We start from the raw sequence: 22,144 nt of genomic DNA on the forward strand, positions 1-22,144 counted from the left end.
TGCCCAGCCACCTCTGTGGAGCCAGCCTGACATTCCTCCTCCCAGTCAGTGCTTGTGACTCCCTGCAGTCACCTGAGTGGGCCTTTGTTTCCCCTTTACCATCAGTGGAGAAAGAGATATGGAAAAGTATAGGCGGGGCCTGCTGGGTTATTTGGGTGCAATCAAAACCATTAAAAGAAGCTTCCTGGGTCTGTGGGCCTACATCAGACCCAGGGCCAGCTGAGGAGGATGAAGGAGAGTTGAGAATCAGCATGCTCCCTTAGAAGCATCTTCTTTGGGTTGTGGAGTCTGCTTGGGCCAGAGTGAAACTTCAGGCTGGCTTTGTAGGTTAGCCCTGAAGCCTAACCTTGATACAGCATTATTATGGTAGGAAAAAAGTATGTCCTAGGTTCCAAACAACTGACTTACAAAGAGCATGTCCCCACCGTGTAGCTCTGACTTCCTCCTTATCAACACCCCCGACTTCTGGGGGTGAGATCCTGAAGTCCAAGGGCCTCTAAGTGGGTAAGATTCAGAGAATCAGGCTATTGACCACCTCTGCCCCCCCCCCACCCCCCAGGACCACAGAAACACTTTGTCCCAAAGTGAAGGAAATGACTGTGGGGGCACTGATTATATTCCAGATGATAAATGTTTACGTTAATAATTTCATTTGATTCTCACAATAGCTTTGAAAGGTAAGCATTATAATTACCCCCACTCTAGAGCTAAGGAAAATGAGGCTCAGAAGTGATGTAACTTGCCCAAGATTCCTCAGCTAGTAACTGGCAGAGCTTGCATGTGGACCCACATCTGCCAGCTCCATGCTTTTTTCTCCACACCCCAGGAGGGCGTGGGTGGGCAGTTCTAGGCCCTGATGGAGTCCCTGACCCAATGGAACCTCGCATTCCAGGAGAGCCGAATCTATGCTGTGGCCATTTCCGGCATGCAGCTCTCAGATGCAGCTCCCAGAAGTAACACAGCCAGCTGCGGTGAGTCCGAGCAAGGCGCAAGGGGAGCAGAGGGGTGGTGGGTGGGGTGGGTGTGGGGAGCAGAGAGGACTCCGAGCAACACCCAGTGCCAGGGTCACCTGGCATCCGTTTCCCTCACCCCAACAGTGAAGTTCAGGTGAAATCATACAGCAAGGGCTTCTTGGAGGGAACAGTCGTGCAGCTTCAGTACATTACCTGCCAAGTGGAAGTGAGAAGGCCAGTAGCCAATCACAGGGCTGGAAGACACCTTAGAGGCTGTCGTGCAGCCCAGCCTCCCATCTGTACAGGCTCCCTTCTTTAGTGCAAGGGCTGTGGATGGAAGGAGCACCCCTGAAGGAGCCACTTTCATCCTGACCCACTGGCCAGTCACAGAATCCCCATACTTGTATTATTTGCAACTCACCTCTGCAAAAGTGGGACCGAGTGCAAGCCTCGTGGAGGATACAGCAGTTGCAGGGCAAGGCTTTTGGATTCTGTTGTAATGGGTCCATTAATGCACTGGTATCATGGTGCCCCAAAGGCATTCAAGAGGAACAGAAAGCGGGGAGAGAAGCTCAAGAATGCCTCGGCCCCCAGCCTGAGCCCTGTCACACCCTCTACTCCTGGAACGCTCTTTTTGGGGGCACCATCTGCACTGAATCTTCTCACTGTGCCCAGTTCTCTGCCTCCCTCATGCCCCTCACCAGGTTATGTCACCTGAGCTCATCTTGTCCCACTTTTCCCCCCTCTAGCTTCAAGCCCTCCTGCCCTTGTATTCCCTGGGCCTTTCTCTGGCCTTGTCTACAAGAACGTCACTGTGCCTGTCTTTACAGCCCTGAAAGGGGTAAGGAGCTGCGATCCAAAGAGGGGTGCCCCGTTGGGAGAGGCCCTTCATCACGGCATGCAGTGGTTGGGTGGCACTCTTGGGTCAGGCTTCTGCACGCACATGATCCTGGGCTAGGAGCTCAGGCCACACATATTTCACTTTATTGTTCATCTTTATTAGATTTTTATTATAAAAAATAATATTATTTTTACAAAAATTTGAAGCAATATCAACGCGGACAAGTAAAAAGTTAAGGGTTAAGTCTATGCCTGCTCCACCACCCCTGTTCCCACCTTTCCTCTCTGTCCCACTGCCCAGTTTCCAGAGAGCAGTGGTACTCCTTCTGGAATTTTTTATATATATATAAAAAACCTACTGTCTTTGAGTCGATTCCAACTCCTAGTGACCCTATAGGACAGAGCAGAACTGCCCCATAGGATTTCCCAGGAACAGCTGGTGGATTTGAACTGCTGAGCTTTTGGTAAGCAGCTGAGCTCTTAACCACTGTGCCATCAGGGCTTACATATATTCAAACATAAACCCATATACCCTGTCATACACATTTCTACATATTTTTAAACAAAAATCAGATATAATAGTGTGCTCAACATGATGCTTTCATATACATTTTTTCTTTTTGTTATTAGATTTTGAAATTATAACTGTAATACTTGGTAAAGCATTTCATAGAAGAATAAAAAGCCAAAAGTGAAATTTCCTTTCACAGTGCTTTTCCCTAATTCCTGTTTCCGGAGGCAACTCTCATGAATGGTTTGGTGTTTATTTTGCAAAACCCTCTGATGCATTTACAAATACAGATTCCTTCTCTCTCTTTCCCTGTCTCTGTCTCTCTCGTTCTCATGCATGGCCACACTACACAAAAGGGATCATGTTGTATTCATTCTACACCTTGATCATTCACCCAGCCGTATGTCAGGTCATCCTTCCGTACCTCCACACACAGCTCTACCTCTTCTTCATATTGCTGTCCAGTACCTCATGGTATAGATGTGCCATGATGGCCTTAACCTTTGCTGATTGGCATTCAGGTCATGGCTCTTTTTCTCTAAAATAAATGTGATGAACGTCGTTGTGTAAATATATCTTTTCTTTATATTATGTGTATATAATATCTATGTTAATATTAAATATATTTAATATATAAATATTTACTTATATATTCATATTTCCATAAGGGATAGCACTAAAGGTGGAATATCTGGACAAATTACATGCATGTCTTTTTTTAAATATTATTTTTTGCTGTTGTTGAGAATATCCACAGCAGAACATACACCGTTTCAGCAATTTCTACATGTACAATTCAGTGACATTCGTTACAGTCCTCAAGTTGTGCGACCGTTCTCACGTGTTTTAAATTTTAGTAGGTACTGCCAAATTATCTTCTAAAAAGTCTTTATCACACTACAGAGTATCCTTGTCTTCATACTCATCAAAACCGAGGATCGTCAGTCTTCTAATAGAAATATCTCTAATTGTCTCAATGTCTACACACATTTTAAAAGCTCCTGCCAGACAGTTGGCCTGTGGTGTGGCTTTCCGGCCCCCTGGTGGCAGGGAGCAAGAGTCACAGCAGCCTGAATGGGGCAGCTCCTCTGGGGAGCATAGAAGATGGTGGGTGGGGGAGGAAGGCCCAAGGAAAGGCATGGAGGCAAGGACACAGGCGTCAGGCAGGATGAGCCTTCCAGCCCTTTGGAGCAGTTGACCTGTGCGTGGCTGGGTCCGGATATCGATGCTACCCCAGACAGGCTGTAATGGTCACACCCTGGGAACCTGGGACTACTGCACAACTACAGGGTAGAATGGGGCCTGTTTTGCAGCCCAGCTGCAGTGGGGAAGGGGGTCTGTTTTGTAGAGAGCCACAAAGATCAGCAGCATACCCTTTGTGGATGAGTCCTCTGGGTCCGACGATGATTGCAGCTCTCAGGCGAGTTTCCGAACTTCGGTTACCTGCTCCGAGCCCAGGAAGACCAGCGGACTGGGCAGCCCCCGGGCCATCAAGAGAGGTACAAGAAGGGAGCAGGACGAGTATGGGGCAACAAGGGCCAACTCACCTCCTCCACAAACAGTCATACACCAGGGTTCCCGCTTGCTCTGTGCCCATACCCTCAGCAGCATTCTACCCTCAACCCTACAGTCAGGTCCCAGGGTGGGTGATAAAGGCTGTGTAGCTCCTGGGCTGTACCAGTTAGGGAGATGTGGGACCCAGGGCCTTGACTCTTCCTCTCACAACCAGGCGTCTCCATGTCCTCACTGAGCTCTGAGGGCGACTATGCTATCCCCCCGGATGCCTGCTCTCTGGACAGTGACTACTCAGAGCCTGAGCATAAACTACAGCGTACCTCGTCCTACTCCACTGATGGGCTGAGCCTAGGCGGGGTGAGCTGGGAGTACGGTGGTGGGAGCAGACCTCCAGCAGAGGCTGCCAGGGGCCACAAGGGAGAGGGCACTTTCTGTCTTCAGCACTAGATTCAGGCAGTAGCTGTGTGAGGCCCAGGGTCCTGGGGTTGGTGAAGGGTGGGAGAGGGGAAAGGAAGGAGGACCACAGAGCTGCCACTGATGTGAGGCCATTGGGAGTAGACTGGGGGTTGTACAGTTACTGAGTCAGGCACACACAGACCCTCTGAGGAAAGAAGGAGAAGGAGCCTACCAGGAATGGCTACTGTGGCCCACGAGGCCCCATGAGGCGTTTTTACATGTTACCTCTTTTTATCCTCACATCAGCCTGGGAATGCTAACGAGGGCTCCCATTTACTGAGCATTTACAGTGTCAGGCACTGTGTGCAGTGCTTTTCAGACATTGTCTCATTTGTCCTCACAACCCGCTAAGGAATATTATCCCATTTTACCCGTGAGGCTCAGAGTCTGAGCTTCAGAGACGTGCTACTATATGCCAGATTGATCTAATTCCCAAGCCCTTGCTCCGCACCACTGTGCCTCTGTGTCTTTATCTCTTCAAGTCTGCCTTGCCCTCTTTCCCTTCTGTGCTGCCTGGAATGGCCTTTTCCTCCTCTTGGCTTGTCTGAAACTGACCTTTCCTTCAAGGGCTAGTTCCGGTCTGACCCTTTCCTGAAGCCCTTCCTGGCCTGCTTCTGCCTCTTACAGTCGCTAATCTGCCATCCTTTCATAGTGAGGCATTGTCTTTCCCAACCAGCATGGGAGCCCTTCCAAGGCAGGAGCACTCTTGCTTTAGTTCTCTTAGAGCTCTTAGCAGGGTGTGGTACCCTGGAAAAACACATAGTAGGTCCTCAATACTTTGCTTTTTTTTTTTTTTAATAATTTTTATTGTGCTTTAAGTGAAAGTTTACAAATCAAGTCAGTCACTCACACAAAAACCCATATATACCTTGCTACACACTCCCAATTACTCTCCCCCTAATGAGACAGCCCGCTCTCTCCCTCCACTCTCTCTTTTCATGAATACTTTGCTTTTAATTGATGACAAAGTGGGCCCAACTGGATCATTTTGGCCTGTGTGACATCCAGGAGCCCCAAGGGATTTCCCCTTTCTGTCTACCCTTCTTCTGCCCTATATCATTTCATCCCTGCAGGAATCACTGGAGAAATCGGGCTACCTACTAAAGATGGGGAGCCGAGTGAAGACATGGAAGAGGCGCTGGTTTGTCCTGAGACAAAGACAGATTATGTACTACAAATCCCCGGTGAGACCCTTGTCCCCCAGGACTGTAGTTAAAAGGACCCCACCCCAGACCCAGAACTCTGTGAGAGGGCCTCAGGGAGGGGCAACTGGCTCACGATCAGAAGGGCAAAGGCCTGTCAGGTGGGGAGAGACTACATAGCTGTGCACCTGAGGCACTGAGCCACACCTGGGGGCACCAACCAGAGGCTGGTCACAGGTTATCTCAATGAAATAAGGCACTGAGGAAATTAACATGGCTTAGCCCCGCCACAGCTTTGGTCAAAAACATTTTCTAGGCCACTTGGCTTGGTGATTTCTTCTTCCTTCAGAAGCCAGTTCCTTCTTATGCCTGGTCCCAGGCTGCCCTCATGTCATCTAGATTGTCCCAGCAGATGAGCCCATTGCCTCTTCTACCTCCTTCCTCCCCAAATGGAGCTGTTTGAAGTTAGCGAGCCTTGACTATTGGGAATTAGTGTGACTGGACCTCCCTGAGAGCCAATTTTAATGTTTTAAAGAAGACAGAAAGACATCGTCTGTAACGATCTCCAGTTGATTGGTACTGGCTCCTGGAAAACCACGTTAAGGATTCTGGGGCTCTATCACTCAGTGAGAAAGCATGCTGTATGTCTGCAGTGGGCACTGGAAAGGGTAATGGTGACATATATGCTGCGTATTTGCCGTTCTTGGTATAAGGGATACAGTGGAAAGAATTTAAGGGCTTTACATCTGTCCTCAATCTGTCTTTTTGGAGGCCTGAGTCAGAAGGACCTGAGGCCCTAATCGTTGCTCCATTTAGTTAGGACCAGGATCCAGATCAAGTTTTCCATCACACCTAGCCCAGGAAAACTTGGTAATCACATTCTCCTTTGCCTGTGACCTGAAGTAAGATATGAGGGTAAATGATGCTCTGGGAAGTCTCCACACTCCAACCTCTTTCCTCCCTACTCCTTTCTTTATACAGAATGATGTTATCCGGAAACCTCAAGGTCAAGTAGAACTTAACTCCCGATGCCAAATTGTTCGAGGGGAGGGTGCACAGACATTCCAGGTGAGCATGCTTCCAGCAGTTTGTATTTTAGACAGAAGCAGTGCTGGTTTGGATATGGCTGTGATGGAGACAAAGATGGGGCAACATGAGCATGGATGAAAGACACTGCATCAACATTTGGCTGTGATCCTAGTTTGTGTTAGAAAGGAAGAAGAGACAGAATGTGAGACATGGAGTGAAGGGAGGAAAAGAAAGGAGGAAATAACTGGTGGGGAGGCCCAGTGGGTTCAGAGATTTGGGCCACCTTAGAGCCAGGTCCCTGTTATTTCATTCTCCTGTCTCCCGGCTCCTGACCCTAATCCCTTACTCTCCCACAGCTCATCTCTGAAAAGAAAACCTACTACCTGACGGCTGATTCACCTAGCCTGCTGGAGGAATGGATCCGAGTACTGCAGAGCCTGCTCAAAGTCCAAGCTGTTGGGCCTCCAGCCCTGCCTCACGGTGGCACCAAGCCCACTGTGAAGGGCTGGCTGACCAAGGTATGTGTGGGGCTGGTTAGGACAAATGGGCCTCCTGAGGGTCAGAGGAGCCAGGAGTGGGAGTGCCAAGGAGTGGTGGGTTCCCTCCTCATATACAGCTCCTTTCTCCAGGAACTTCCTCACAGTGACTGGTGGTTGGTCCTCACACATGGTCTGACCACACAAGATGATGATGACTGATTCCTTGGAAACAGGGATCAGGGCTGTTAGAACAACAGCTATACTCAAGACAGAGAAAGGAAGGAAATGTCTTGTACCATTCTGAGGTCATGAGGGGATGCCCCTCCCCCTGCCCTGATCCCCCACCAAGCCTCAGTATCAGTAGTGGGAAGCAAAGACCTAGTGAGGTATTACGGCCATTCAAAGACTCATAGTATGCCACGGTATATCCAGGGCTGAGAGGCCTGCTCTAAAGACATTTTAGTTTAGAGTCTTCTGGTTGCAAGGAGCAGAGAAGTACTTGATACCCCCAGAGGAGGGAAGTTAACAAGGAAGCACATTAACTAGACCCAAAAGCCATCAGGAACCAAAGCAGCTTATAAGAGTAAGATCAGTGCTTACAGGCTATCCCTGGCCCTGCTTCTCCATTCAGTGTGTGTTCGTCATTATCCTCTGTCTGGGTTACCCAAGGGTTTCAGCTTGTCATGCCCTTACCTCCCTCATGGCTTCCTTACAACTTATATGATCTATGTTTTGTGGATCATATTTTTGGGGGAGGAAATCCGATTGACCTGTTTCATCTTTTAATGGCAGATCATAGGTCACTGAGCAGCAGCCTAAGGATGGGCTGGGATCACATGGCACGAAGCATAGCACCGTCACTGTGAAAGGGGTGGTTCCCATTAGTGGGAAGTCTGAGGGTCTCTCCACTAAGGACCTGAGTTGGACTAGGTTTTGAAGCTGTCTCCCTGTGGCTTCCTTTTGCCAGCTGAGAGTTTATTCCCAGAGTTACATAGTTCTAATACTGCTAGTTCATTTTGGTCTTACAGGTAAAGCATGGCCACTCCAAGCTGGTCTGGTGTGCTCTCGTTGGAAAAACTTTCTACTACTATCGGAGCCATGAGGACAAGGTACTTCCTAGGGTTTGGGTGGGGCCTTCCAACAGCACCTACTCACCCACTTCCTCCAAACCACATTACTACGGCTCCAAGTCCTGATGGAGGTCCCCAGCTTTGCACGGTCCTCCACCTCACCCCTCAGCAAGTACAAAAGCCAGCAGACCAGATCCCATCTGAGAGCACAACCAGTGAATTCTACTTGTACGGCCCATCTGTGCTGCCCCGAACAAGCCTCATGCTGCTCTCACCATGGCTGGGAGACTGTAGTCTCCCCGTCCCCATCCTGTCATCCTGTCCACTTCCATGATTCCCAGCCCTACAGAGCCTAAGGGTTCAGAGAGAGGAGCCTCCCTTGTCCCCCACTGCTTTCCCACTCATGAAAGACTCCTCCCTGCAGCGACCCCTGGGCCATCTGCCCATGAGGGATGCACACATAGAGGAAGTAGATCGATCCTGTGACTCAGACGAGGACTATGAGGCCGGAGGAACCGGACGGTTGCTTTCCTCCCACTGCACCCTGGTGATCCGCCCCGCAGAGCACAGCCCCACCTACCTCCTCATTGGCACCAAGCATGAAAAGGTGAGGGAGGGTTTGGGCCTCTGGGACAAAGCTTGAACCTGTGACTCCAGCTTCTCTTCTCTCTTACACCGGAACTTTGTAAAATTCAAGTTTATTTCCCTCTTGGACACTTTGGCAACAGGTATTCTCTGATAGGGGATAGTCCCTTACATTGTATTCACTCCCAATGATCAACACAGGGCCACAAGCTTGGAAATTTGGGTTCATGCTCACCTAATTCTGCGTCTTTCTTAGAAACTAGTGGCCTTGACTTGTGCCAGCCAAACGGCTGAAGCCCACCATGGGCTTGACCCCTTCAAGGAACTGTCTTTGGAGCTATTGCCTCTATTCCTCCCATACCCTCTCCATCAGATGGCTTTCCATCCCCTTCCAGGACACATGGCTTTACCACCTCACAGTGGCTGCAGGTGGTAGCAGTGCCAAGGTGGGCACTGCCTATGAGCAGCTCATTGGAAAACTGATGGATGGTGAAGGAGATCCAGGTAGGCAAGGGTGGTCATCACTTCTTGGGTTGGAGGGTGGTGGCTGGGTGATTGTTGGTTAAAAATACAAAGAAAGCAGTATTGCACCCTGTTTTTTGTTATTTTTGTTTTGTTTTCTGTCACATACATTATTTTTCTCAGATACTATCAGCTCATCAAACATGGGCTGAAGATGAGTTTACAGTTACCACAGGAAGTTGTTGTTGTGTGCCATCAAGTCAATTCCGACTCATAGTGACCCCACAGGACAGGGTAGAGCTGCCCCATAGGGTTTCCAAGGCTGTAACCTTTACAGGAGCAGATCGCCAGGTCTTTTCTCTCATGGAGCTGCTGGTGGATTCAAACCACCGAGCTTTTGGTTAACAGCAGAGTGCTTAACCACTGCGGCACTGGGCTCCTTTGAAGCTGTTTTTAAAATGTCTAAACTGCAGAAAGGAGTTCTCATCCCAACCTCCGGGGCCCCTCTGTCTTTGATCAAGATACTGATCTTTGTATTTGGGGGTGGTTTATCTGGGAAGCCGACTTTCCAGTGACCTGAGTAAATGTTTTACTCTATTCAACCTGCAGCTTTGTTGGCTGGACAGAGAGCTGAGCAAAGAAGGTGGCTGGTTAATCTATAGTTAGAGTTTGTTAATCAGCAGATGAAGCCTAAACTGGGATCAGGTTAACCTAACTAAGCCTAGGGTGTTTTGGGATCTTTATTTGCTACTGATACCCATAGCTCTGAGGAACTAACTAAAGGCACACATACCCCTTTTCTACTGCTCTGAGACTTATTTCAGCCTGACACCTATGCTCCATCAGCCAGACCCAGACCTGATAACTGCAGGAAGGAGGACTGCCCTGCACACACACCCTTGCACTCAGGCGCCCTCAACCTTGCACATAAACCCCTACTGTAGCTCCATAAATAAAGTGGCAGCCACCTTCCTGTGTAGTCATGCTTGTAAGTGCTAACTGCACAGTACAGATTGTGGATGACAAACTGAGCACAACCTGTGTGTCCCAGACAGTTAAACCATTGTCTTCCCACAGATTAAAGTGGGGGTGGGAGCCGGAGTGGGAGGTGGGTTCCCTCATCCAGTGGTAACTGCTGTAGTTCTCTGGTGCTGTGCTTTGGGCAGATTCCCCCCTCTGGAGGCACCCCGTGCTGTGCTACAGCAAAGATGGGCTGTACACCTCCCTCACCACCTTGCCCTCGGAGGCCCTGCAGACGGAGGCCCTCAAACTCTTCAAGGTAAAGTGGGAGTGGAGCCCAGGGCCACCAGCTGGCGGCACCCACACCATGCACCCAGGTGCTGCCTGGTGCTGCTTGTGCAGCAATGTTAATACTCAGGTGAAAGAGGCCGTGCAAGTAGGGGGTAGCCCACAGAGGGATCTGAAGAGGAAGGGAAAGAAAGTCCACAGGGTGTCCACTGCTTTTTTCCTCATGCCGGGAAGTGAGCTGCTGGGAAGGAGGAAGCTCTGAGATATTGTTCACAGTCCTTGGGAAGCTCCAGTGAAAACTCGCCCTTGAGGAGCTCCCCTCCTCCTGTAGTTGACTGCAGGAAAGGCCAGGTTTATGTAGTTTCTGGACCTGAGAGGTTAGTTAGCAACCCATTTTAGAATATTTCTTGTGCCTGACTGAGTTTTCTTCTTTAAATGAACATGCCTTGCTTATGTAATGTAAACATCTTAAAGACTCTATCCCAAAGTACCCCCCCTCAGCACGCATAATCTCTCAGAAGCAGTGACAATGTTCCCTGTTGTAGAAGGGACTGTCAGTGAACTGGAGCCTCTCGGGAACCCTGGGGGAATGACGCAGCCTGTTCACTTCTCCCCTTGGAGTCAGAGACACCATTCCAGTTACAGAGAGGGCAGTAATTGAGGGGCCTTCAGTCTTCCTGTACCCATCATCATCCTTTCCCTCCCAGTCCTGCCAGCTCTTCATCAACGTGCCTGTGGAAGCCACCTCAGTAGACTACCATGTGTCCCTGGCCCAGACAGCACTGCAGGTGTGTCTGGTTCACCCTGAGCTGCAGAGTGAGATCTACTGCCAACTCATGAAGCAGTCTAACTGTCGCCCACCTCAGAAGTACTCCCTCATGCAGGTGGGCATCTCCAGGGGTGGAGCAGCTGACAGCCACTGACAAGGGCTTCCCAGGAGGTGGGGAAGGTGGAAAGAGGTGACTGGGCAGGTATCCTTGGACCCTATCTTATTTCCTAGACTTTGAGCTAGCCAGTAGACAGCCGTGGTGCTCAAAGGTGCCTCAGTACAGGTGTCCTTTCTGGGTCTCTATGCACAGTCAGATTGTGTGGTTGCTGTTCTGGGCAAAGGCTGACTGAGTTGTCCATCCCCAGTACCCACAGATGGCTGGGGGCTCCGGTTTGGGGAAGGAGTGCTGAAGGGTCTGCAGCACAGGACTGTGGGGACAGGGGGCGCTGCAGACCCAGCCCTCACCCCACAATGCCTATTTCCCCTGGCAGTGCTGGCAGCTTCTGGCTCTGTGTGCCCCACTCTTCCTGCCTCAGCATCACTTCCTCTGGTACATCAAACAGCAGCTCCAACGCCATGCAGACCCCAGGTGAGTTAGCATCATTTCCTCCATCATTCTGACACTACCAACTACAGCGTGATTAAGAGATATGGGGGAGACTATGATAGACCAAATGGAAAGAGCTTTATTATCACCTCTAGCCTGAGATTTGCTGAGTGGTACATGGAGATCTGGGCATGCTGATCCACGTATCCATGGATGTTTTGTGGGCACTCTCATGTGAAGCCATGTTGTTAGTTGCCGTTGAGTTGCTCTGATTCTTGGCAACTTTTTATATAATAGAATGAGACATTGCCTGGTCCTGCACCATCTTGATGATCTTTGATATGTTTGAGCCCACATAAAGCCATATTGCTCCCAAGTTTTCATTCTCTGTTGTTGTATTCTTCTGGCTTCTGGAAGAAAATATCCACACCAGAAACGTGCAGCATATAGGCCCTGAATGACATATTAATGCCCTCAGTCTTTGGGGCTTTTTTCACAGCCTGCCCCAGCCCACAGGTTTGATCCTGGCTATGTTGGGGTAGGGACTGGAAGTGCCAACGTGGCAAGGACGAGTGGAATTCCTAATATTCCCCTTTTCCTTCTCCTCTGTCTTTTTAGAAACGAGACTGGCCAGTATGCTACCTACTGCCAGCGGGCAGTGGAGCGGACTCTGCAGACTGGGGAGAGGGAAGCCAGGCCATCTCGCATGGAAGTGGTGTCCATCTTGCTGCGTAACCCCTTCCACCACTCCTTGCCCTTCAGCATCCCTGTGCACTTTGCCAATGGGACTTACCAGGTAAGGAGGCTGGGCATGCTCCCTGCCCTGAGCCTTCTCATATCACTGCCCCATAGGTGAATACCTTTGGTCCAGGTGGGTGCTAAACCTTCTTAGGCTTAGCAGAGTCTTAATAGGCAAGCCAGCAAAAGGGATGGGCTTAGGGTTTGGAGAGTGGGGATTAGTGCCAGTGTGTGGGGAGAAAGGAGGTTGAATCACTTGTCTATTTGGTGCCCTAGATCTTTTGAACCCACTGCGTGAACAGGGAAACTAAGACACTGACCAAGAGAGTAACATGACCACAGGCATCCAAAAACTTGACGGTTAAAGGAGGAACAAACTTTATGCCCAGTTCCAGTTTACAAGGGGCGAACTCAGTCCTTAAGCACTTGCCCTCTGCATATGAATATGAAACCAATTTTCTTTGGCCTCGTGCATTCCCCCTTGCTCCATTCAGCCAGCCCTTCCCACTTCTAGCCCCCTTTATTAGCCCTGGTGAGCTCATCTCAGGAGTTTCACTCTGGGACAGGACACTTCTCTCTCCTCAGGTGGTTGGTTTTGATGGCTCCTCCACAGTTGATGAGTTCCTCCAGCGGCTGAACCAAGAGACAGGCATGAGAAAGTCCTCCCACTCTGGCTTTTCCCTCTTCACAGACGATCCTTCTGGCAGGGACCTGGAACACTGCCTCCAGGGGAGTGTCAAGGTGATAGTCTCCCCACCAAGCAGACTGACCCCTCCTGATCACCTCCCAGCTTGGGGAGAGAGCCCATCTGGTGGGTACCTGACTGTTCAGCAGCATGTTTGGTGCTGAGCCTAAGGTGCTCCCACAAGTCACAAAGATACAGATGTGTGATTGGAAGGGAAGTATTTCTGTGCTATCCTAAAACACCTGCAGGCAGAGAAAAACTGTTATGTGGCCATGTCTCTGGAAATAAGGTCTCCATACCCATTTCCCCGAAGTGGCTGTACAGCATTCAGGAGAAAAGCTTCTTCACAACTCAGTGGAGGAAGGACAGGGAGACACTTCTCCGCAGCAGCTCCAACCAAGCCTGCTGCCAAAATGGACACGTACTCATAGGTGGACACCTATCTGCCCAGGCTCACTGCAAGCCGTGTTGTATACCAGCACCTCCCTTGTACCTTGCCTGTGCTATGCTTGTAGGTCCACCCACATTTTAAGGGGGTAGATCCTTATGGTACCTCTGTAAGCAAAGGCCCTTGAATGAGATTTAAGAAAGGTCCACCTTGTATTGTGGTCTGGGGTCAGTGCCATGGAATATGTTAAGTGTTTGTGGGAACGTGCTGTAGCACTTGATGAATATGAGTATTTTAACACCAGTAACTGCTTTCTTTCGACAGGCTTCTATAGTCTCTTATCACAGCTTGAAATAACTATGTCACATGTCTTCTTTGTAAAGTTCCCGGCCCCTGTAAGGCTTTGTTACACAGTAGGCCTCTGGGTATATTTGGAGAGGAGAACGGCAGTGTGTTGGAAATGGAGCCAGTGATGTGAGGCCATGTTTTTTTGACAGGGTGGGGGGTCGGGGAGGCTTGTTCAGGCCAGCGAGGGCAACGTTCCTTGCTTTACTGCTCACATCACGTACAGGTCTCCTTCCACCTCCCTGTCTGATCATGAGGGAGTCACACACACCTCACGTCCCAGGAGGGTGAGGTCTCGCAGGTCAGCTTCCTGATGGAAGGACAGTCACTCAGTTCTGCTCTTCTGCTCTGTCCAAGCGCAGCCCTGGCTGGACCTAGCTTCCCTTCTTCGCAGGCTTTTCTGACTTTCCTCTTTTGCCTCCTCAAGATCTGCGATGTCATCTCCAAGTGGGAACAAGCCTTGAAGGAGCTGCATCCCGGGAAGTCTGAGGGTGGCACACGCATCGTGAAGCTCATGTACAAGAACAGGTCCTGAGCACTGGCTGAAGGCAGGGTGCCAGCTCAGCCCCTCCCCAACTGTTGGGCCTGTCCCAGACAGGCAGAGGGGCCCACAGAGAGACATAAATAAGATTGCTTGGTGGTCATCAGCTGGGGGCCCAGGCTAGTTCTGCTCCTGATCCTCTGTGAGGCCCTGGGCAGCTCAGACTCTCAGTCAGCTTTCCTTTGTACTGCACATACCCGCCAAGAAAACAGACCAACCTCATGGGTTACCTTATAAGTAAAATTTTGTATGGGTACCAGATATTTAAGGCTAAAGAGTAAATAGCTCCTATACCAATTCCAGGAGATACAGTAGACAATCTGACTTCATCAATTTAAGTAAGAAAATACCCAAGATATGTCTCCAGGCAAATAATTTCCATTAGTCTGTTGGAATCTCGGCGCCCTGGTGGTACAGTGGTTAAGAGCTCAGCAGCTAACCAAAAGGTCAGCAGTTCAAGTCCACCAGCTGCTCCTTGGAAACCCTATGGGGCAGTTCTACTCTGTCCTACAGGGTCACTGTGAGTTAAATCGGCCCAATGGCAATGGGTTTGGTTTTTTGGTTTTATTGGAATCTTTACTCATCTAATTCCCTCATAAACTATGATTCCACATACCAGATTCCTCTCACCAAATCTAGTAAGTCTAATGGTGTATTCATAGTCAACCACATGCTACAGTTGGTATGAAATCTACATGGCCCTATATCTGCTCTGGGTCATACATACTTGGTTACATTTTTCTGGAGGCAATAAAAGATAGGTACACAAATGATATAAAAAGAGTAGTTTCTTTTTTTGAAAATGTAGATAAAGAGATTCCAAGAAAGCCTCGTCCCTGTTTGGAAGCCCAGCTGAGCCCAGCCTCTTCTCATTCTTTTCCTTGAAGGCTATACTTTCGGAGTCAAGTCAAAGGGGAGACCGAGCGAGAGCGGCTGCTGCTTGCCTCCCAAACTAATGGGGAGATAGTGGCAGGGAGGTTTCCTGTCAACAAGGAACTGGCTCTTGAGATGGCTGCCCTGATGGCCCAGGTAAGTTTCTGTTCAGGAATCAGGAGTATCAGCTGCCATCTTTGGACTCATGGGGGTGGGATGGGGGGAGGGAGGATGCACCATGCAGTGTGAAACACAGGTGAGTCTGCAGATCCTGTGGTGGGAAGGCAGTTGTGCTGTCCTTGGCTATGGAGAGAAGCTGACTCACTGCAGATACAGGCTAAGTGTAGAACACTGGATTTGGAATCCCGAGGCCTTTGTCTGAATCCTAGCCACCTTCTAACTGTGAGATCTTGGGCAAGTCATTTCACTTCTCTGTACTTTAGTATCCTTGTCTGTATACTGAAAACAAAAATACCCCCCTGCCTGCCCCTAGAGGGTTGTTTTAAGTATCAAATGAGATCATATATGTGATAATATCTGTAAACTGATACACATTGTAAGTAGAACAGGAAGAGGAACTCACAATCTGACTTTGACCCTTCTCACTGTTACCTTTAGGAGGCTGTCTTGCCAGAGGTATCTGGGACACCTTCATGGTTCCCATAAGAAAGAGTCTGGACTTACATGCCGGAGGAGGAGAAATAATAATAGTTGATTTTTATAATAATCAACATTTATTGAATACTCTATAGTGAGCTCTGTGCTAAAGCATTTTACATGTATTAGCTCAGAGTTTAAGTAACTTGATCAGGGTCACAAAGCTGGTGAATGGAAGCGCGGGGATTTGAACCAGCTGTCCAAATCGAAAGGCCACATTTGGAACACTGCTGTACACCAGGATCTGTAGCATTTTTAATCCTGTATCCCATATTTATATGCTTTTTGGATTGAAAGCCAGAACTTCCACATTTTTTCCCTTGTCTTCCACTAATTAACTGTGTCTTTGGATATCAGGCACGTAACCTCAGCTACAAAATTAGAGTTGGTCTAGATAATCGCTAATATTCTAGGAACCTATGGTTGTTTCTTTAATGTCTCTGAAACTTGAGATAAAGGCTCTGTTCACAAGTGTCTTTCCCATCCGTTTGCACTCAACCAGCAAAGTAATGAAGTAGTAGTTTATTTCAACTCTCCAGCAGCTCCCCCCACCTCATCCACCTCCAGGTTCTTGACTGGTCCTCCCCATGTGCTTCTGCCACAGGTAGAATACGGAGACTTGGAGAAGCCTACCCTGCCAGGCCCTGGGGGCACACCCCCTGCCAAGGCTCAGCATCTCCTCCAGCAGGTCCTAGATAGGTTCTACCCAAGGCGCTACAGACATGGGCCCCCCGCTGAACAGCTGAGGTAAGCTGTAAGGTCTTGGGGAACGTCACTGTGGGGAGGCATGCGCTGTAATGAAAACATGCTGGCACTTCACTGGTACCATTTCTCTCCATCTGTCCAAACTAGGCACCTGGCAGATACACTGACCACAAAGTGGCTGGCACTGCAAGGCTGCTCCTCTCCCGAGTGCATCCGCATCTACTTGACCGTGGCCCGGAAGTGGCCCTTCTTCGGTGCTAAGCTCTTTACTGCTCAGGTAAGTTCCAGTGGTTACCAGTGGAAGTAGTCCATACCCTCAGGAATGCCCTAAGTTTCTCCTCTAACTTCTGTCTCCACCTGGCCATGTTTGAGCCAGTCCAGTCTGCAGCCCCTGCCTCCACACTAACAACCACCAGGGGTTGCTAACTCTCCACCCACTTCAGACATACTCCAGATTTCCAAGGTCCAGATCATTTAGTTCTGGATGATATTCTTCCCTTTGTTGACTTGTCAATATTACCCTTGAAAGAAAAGATAGCATCAACTAATTCACACACAAGTGTCCAAACTTAATATGATAATCCTCTTAGGAGTGCTTTCATCTTGTAAAAAAGTTTGAATGATAGAACAATGTTTAAACCTAAACAAATAAATCTTGAATAGCTTTACATGGCACACAAGGAAATCAAACTACTCAGGCAACAGTTAATTTTACCTGCCTGAAGGCCAAGGGACCAATAGTAATTTCAGTTGGAACTTTTCCTCATTGGGTGTCTGACATGCATGAACTTTATAATCACAGAGATTATCCTGTCCTTGAAGCTACAGATCAGACACTGGACATTCATAGACTCATTCATTCAACAAATAGCTCCTGAATTTCTAGTCCGTTTCGGGCATTGTGCTAGTTGTTTGAGGTTACAAGAGGAGCAAATCAGACACATGAAACTTCCCATCTAATGGAGAAGATAACTTAATCCAATAATTATTCTCTCTATATATGTATAAATATACATATTTATATATGTATAGGAGCCCTGGTGGCTCAGTGGTTAAGAGTTCAGCTGCTAATCAAAAGGTCAGCAGTTTCAATCTACCAGCCGCTCCGTGGAAACCCTATGGGGCAGTTCTACTCTGTCCTGTAGGGTCACTATGAGTCGGGATTGACTCGACGGAAACGGGTATGTATGTATATAATTTCTAATTTTTTTAATAAACTGTTACAAGTGCTGTGAAGGAAAAGTACAGGGGTATTATAAAAATAGCGGGCCCATTTAGTCTTGGAGGTTGGGAAAAGCTTCCAATAAAAGTGACACGTCCATCCCTCTCCCCAACCTTTTAGGAAGGAGAGGCAGGAAATCTTACGGATTACCCTACTGCAGCTCTGGCAGTAAAAATTAGTTGTTCCAGGAAATGCCCACCAAATAATCATGTTTCTCACTGGCAGGGCCTAATGCCCGTAAAATTGCATTTTTGCTTCCTATTTCTTCTTCTATAGTCCTAGGAAATTGATTGAAGCAAGATGTACTTCAGCTGGGAGAGACTCTGTTCCCCAAGTCCATAACAAGGCACCCAAGGCTGGCCTCTGTTCTGCAGCAGAGCTTGCCAACCAGTGTTCTGTGGCATGATGGGTTATAGGTATGCCACGAGCTCAATCCTCTCCACCCCTGGACAGTTAGGCATCAGAGCCTCAAGGCCAGATGCCTCCTGCCATGGGCAGCCTTGTCTGTTCACTCCAGTAAACAGATACCATTTTCTAGTTCTCCAAGATGAGAAAAAGTTTGGAAATTACTGCTTAGCAGATCCCTGGATATGCCTTCTTCCTCAGAAAGCTCTCATCGTTCAGAATTCCTAGGCTGTGGATATGTCTGATAGGATTTTTCTGTTTCCCATCCTGCCCAGCTGTCTTCCAAGGAGAATACTCTGGTGTGGATTGCTGTGAACGAGGATGGTGTCAGCATCCTGGACCACAACACTATGGTATAGAGGGATGAGGGCTGGCTCCTTGACCCTTCCTTCTCCCAAACATTGTCTTGTCGTCTTGTCTTCTCTCATCTGAGCTAAGTGACCATGGCTGCCTCACCCCCTGCCTGAGCACAGCTGTCCTATAGAGTCTAGACATAGTGTGTTGACATTCAAGACACAGATCTCGAAATTGTAACCATTTCAGTGTTCTCCTCCCTAGTTAAGGCTACCTGTGCCTAGAAGATGAGCAATTGATGGATCCTAGGTCAGGAGGCCAGGTGGAAAGTTCCCCCAGAACTAACTCGCTCCTTTCCACAGCAAGTGCATGTCACTTACCCGTACTCTTCAGTGACTACCTTTGGTGGCTGCCGGGATGACTTCATGCTTGTGATTAGATCCATTCAAGACCAGAACTCTGGAAAAGGCCACATTGAGAAGTTGATCTTCCGGATGGCTGCTCCCAAGGTGGGTCTGACAGTTGCTAAAACATTTTACTCTGTTGATATGATGTGGCAGGCTTGGAGCTTAGAGAGGGTTATGATAGTATTCCCAAAGAGCCTTGCCTCCCTTGTAAAATATCTGTCCTTGTCTATAATCAGTACTCCAAAGGGTTCAGGTAGAACAGTAGTCACTGTTGAGCTGGTAGGTGGAGAGGGCTAACAGGAGGAACTAACTCTGGTCCAGCTACTACTATGCTTTTTACTTTATCATTTTTAGTTCTCTCAAGCCCCAGCACCATGCAGACCCATTTTCTTTCTTCCTTGCAGCAGGTCCTAGGGCAGACCAGCTTCCTTTTTAAGGGTATTCTCGCTGTCTTGAGTTCTGTTGTCCCCAACACTAGCCACAAAGTGGGACAGTCTCCACAGTGCTCCACCTTCCTTATGGTTTGGTATAGGAAATGCTTACTAGCAAAAATAACAATTCCAAAGGCTCAAAAACCTAAGTTCTGACTTACAGTTCTTGACTGTCTTCTGAGAGTAACTAGAAACACTGTTGCCTCTACTTTTAATCCTAAGGTTGGAGTTTGCCAACCCTCCTCCTCCTTTTAATATCATCCCTCCAAACGAAAGGATATACAGACCCCTTCCTCCAAGAAGGCCCACTTCCCCAGCTCTGTAGGCAATCAGAGCAGAATAGCTGGTCCTCCTTTTCTCAGGAAGGTACTGTGCATCTCAGAGCACCTCCAGGCCAACAGATGCCCATTTCACCAGGCCTCTAGAGGAAACTCACAGTAATGATCCCCTTTGTACATTTTCTCCCAGGTGGGTATTTAAGAGATGAAGAAGCTGAAGCCCAGAAAGGTTAGGCACCCAACAACCACTAGTGAGAAAGCCAGGATTCAAGCCAAGGCCAGTTCAATTCCTTTGTTTCTGTCTTCTCCTTAGATTGCAGAGGCTACCCTCATCATGGCCAGCTACATGAATCATTGCTCTGCAACTGTGAGCCCACCAACCAACCCGCCTGCTTCCCGCCAACCTTGGGAACTGGATGGACGGCAGTTCTTTGCTTCTATTCCACGTGCTACCAAGCGGCCAACGTTACTGTGAAGATTACTCCTACCGTCCCCAATTACACCTGGTCCCTGCAGGATTAACCATATATCCTAGGGTATCTGATACTAACTGTGATGGGTCTAACTGTCCCCCAACCCTCCTTGGTTTAGTCTGTGAAATGTTTGAGTATTTCATTGTCCACAAAGCCTTTATTCTCTAGGTGCCTTACAATGTTTCAGGGCCAAACTTTTAAAAATCCAGGTCCAATGATGAAACCCACTCACTTTTTTCCACAAGAATATTGAGCTCTGGCTGCTACCTTATCTAGACATAGACAGGGAATGATCCACTGTACCTGAGGGCATCAGTGCTGTACGCCAAGGTACTCTCAGGGAAGTAAGATATTTTTTACAATGTGTATGGTCCTTACTTGGGGATTTATACTTGAAGTTTTCCCAGCCCCTGAACAAGACAGGACTAAAATTTCCATTTCAACTGAACCTCTAACAAAAGCCTAGAACTCATTAAAACTGGACTTCCTTCCCAGGTGGGCAAGGTGTTGGGTAAAAAGGAATAGGGGCAGCAGCTCCTATCTTTGCACGCTTTCCCTGCTAAGAATGAAACTGTTCTCTTACACACTGGACTGTCAGCCAAACTCAGTACCACACACTGTCCAAGCAAAGGCAGGAGGTGCTTCAATCTGACCTCTCCTTGTCTCATTTTAGAGACTGGACAGGGCTCAGTGAAGGCTGTGCTCACTACTGTTAAGGTGAGGTGGTGCTCACTAGTGTAGGGTAGGTGGTGCTCGCTACTGTAGGGTGAGGCGGTGACTATTTGTTTCCCCATTCTTTGAAAGGCCAAGGAAATGTGCTCTGCTTTTTTGAGAGGTTGCTGCCAAAGATGAGCCAAGAACACAGAGAACCCCTCCAGGCTCATGGCCCTGACCTGTTTCTCAGGACTTCTGGTGAACTTCTCTTGGGAATTAGTTTGAGAGCAGAGGGCACATATGTGATATCTGTTCTAGCCTAACAGCACTAGGGGAAAGAAATTGAAGTTTTCTTTCCCCTTTGGCCATTGTGATGACACCAATATCACCCCTCCAGACCTAGTCAAGAGCAAAGGAGATGGTAGTTGTCTCCCACCTTCCCCTAATAGGAAAAAAAAAAAAACCAAAACGAAAGAGTTCATACTCTGATATTCCAACACCTGAGAAAATGAATTTTATTTCATAGCTTTAGGGCAATCTTGCCATTTGTCAGTAAAGTGCTGAAAACTGGATGGATTTAGCAGTAACATCCAAAAACCAAGCCTTTAACAATGTGTGCTTCTTGCACACTGCAAAAACAACATGCTGGAAGTAGTTCATGTAACACTTCAGCTGCTGTAAACTTCCCCTTCTTTCCCGTTTTAAACTGACAAGCATGATGAAAAAAGCACATCAGTCTGCATCTTATAAATGAACTTGACTTTATGAAGACGGGCAGTTTTACAGCCATCTCCCACTTCTGTACTGCCTTTTCCACCAGGATTTAGGGATCTAGCTGAGACGTTTCTACCTCGAACAAGTCACATCTCACATATACCACAGGTTCCTGGGTAACCCTCCAGAGCTGTGTAAATGGCAGAGATTGCAGCTCTGGTTTTTAATATCTTGAGTGTCTCTAGGACCAATGAGGATAACATCATCTACCAGGGAGGGATGTTTAAAAAAAAATTAGGATTCCATATAAAGAGTAGGCAAGGAGTTTTTTCATACTGAACTTGACGCCACGCTATTCCCCCGCTTCCCCTCCCTCCCAATCCTTCAGGAATCCTCTCAGTTTATTGATTTTATACAGAAGAAGCTTCCTTATAAACAAAGGCTTCTACAGTTCTCTTATTTATCCTTCTTTAACACGCAAGTCCTGTGTCTGGAAACAAAAGTCAAATCTGTCTGACCTTTTGTCTCATCCCTTTTGGCAAAAGAAGCTTTTGAAACCGTAGCTAATGATGAGTAACAGGAAAGTATTCATGTGCTTGACACCCATGACTGAAATGCCATGATTGTGTTTGTCAATAAAAAGCAGCTGTCTGTGAACCAGGCAATTATTGTGTATGTTTTAAGAAGATTTGTTTATTAAGAGAGTTATAAATTAACCCTGCTAACAC

The 22,144-nt window shown here is 48.1% G+C and overlaps 2 protein-coding genes across 7 annotated transcripts in view; one reads left to right on the top strand and one right to left on the bottom strand.

Annotated features, from left to right (window-relative positions):
* Positions 1 to 22,072, top strand: part of PLEKHH1 (pleckstrin homology, MyTH4 and FERM domain containing H1) — a 59,368-nt gene extending 37,296 nt beyond the window's left edge. For 3 of the 6 annotated variants that reach the window (XM_049898874.1, XM_049898877.1, XM_049898878.1), the window contains 21 exons: positions 893 to 971; positions 1,703 to 1,794; positions 3,653 to 3,803; positions 4,034 to 4,176; positions 5,349 to 5,459; positions 6,399 to 6,485; positions 6,803 to 6,964; positions 7,954 to 8,034; positions 8,420 to 8,602; positions 8,976 to 9,084; positions 10,209 to 10,321; positions 10,998 to 11,174; positions 11,551 to 11,648; positions 12,225 to 12,402; positions 12,930 to 13,085; positions 14,190 to 14,290; positions 15,191 to 15,332; positions 16,438 to 16,580; positions 16,686 to 16,815; positions 18,441 to 18,518; positions 18,822 to 19,980. In XM_049898874.1, coding sequence (XP_049754831.1) covers positions 893 to 971; positions 1,703 to 1,794; positions 3,653 to 3,803; positions 4,034 to 4,176; positions 5,349 to 5,459; positions 6,399 to 6,485; positions 6,803 to 6,964; positions 7,954 to 8,034; positions 8,420 to 8,602; positions 8,976 to 9,084; positions 10,209 to 10,321; positions 10,998 to 11,174; positions 11,551 to 11,648; positions 12,225 to 12,402; positions 12,930 to 13,085; positions 14,190 to 14,290; positions 15,191 to 15,332; positions 16,438 to 16,580; positions 16,686 to 16,815; positions 18,441 to 18,518; positions 18,822 to 19,163 — 2,856 coding nt within the window. In that variant the 3' untranslated portion in view covers positions 19,164 to 19,980. Of the gene's footprint in view, positions 1 to 892; positions 972 to 1,702; positions 1,795 to 3,652; positions 3,804 to 4,033; positions 4,177 to 5,348; positions 5,460 to 6,398; positions 6,486 to 6,802; positions 6,965 to 7,953; positions 8,035 to 8,419; positions 8,603 to 8,975; positions 9,085 to 10,208; positions 10,322 to 10,997; positions 11,175 to 11,550; positions 11,649 to 12,224; positions 12,403 to 12,929; positions 13,086 to 14,189; positions 14,291 to 15,190; positions 15,333 to 16,437; positions 16,581 to 16,685; positions 16,816 to 18,413; positions 18,519 to 18,821 lie in introns of all 6 variants that reach the window. The other 3 variants (XM_049898879.1, XM_049898875.1, XM_049898876.1) reach the window with 3 other exon arrangements.
* Positions 1 to 22,144, bottom strand: part of PIGH (phosphatidylinositol glycan anchor biosynthesis class H) — a 29,669-nt gene that overhangs the window by 2,039 nt on the left and 5,486 nt on the right. The gene's annotated exons all lie outside the window — the stretch shown is intronic.

Source organism: Elephas maximus, chromosome 10 (assembly GCF_024166365.1).
Source record: "Elephas maximus indicus isolate mEleMax1 chromosome 10, mEleMax1 primary haplotype, whole genome shotgun sequence".
NCBI lineage: Eukaryota > Metazoa > Chordata > Mammalia > Proboscidea > Elephantidae > Elephas > Elephas maximus.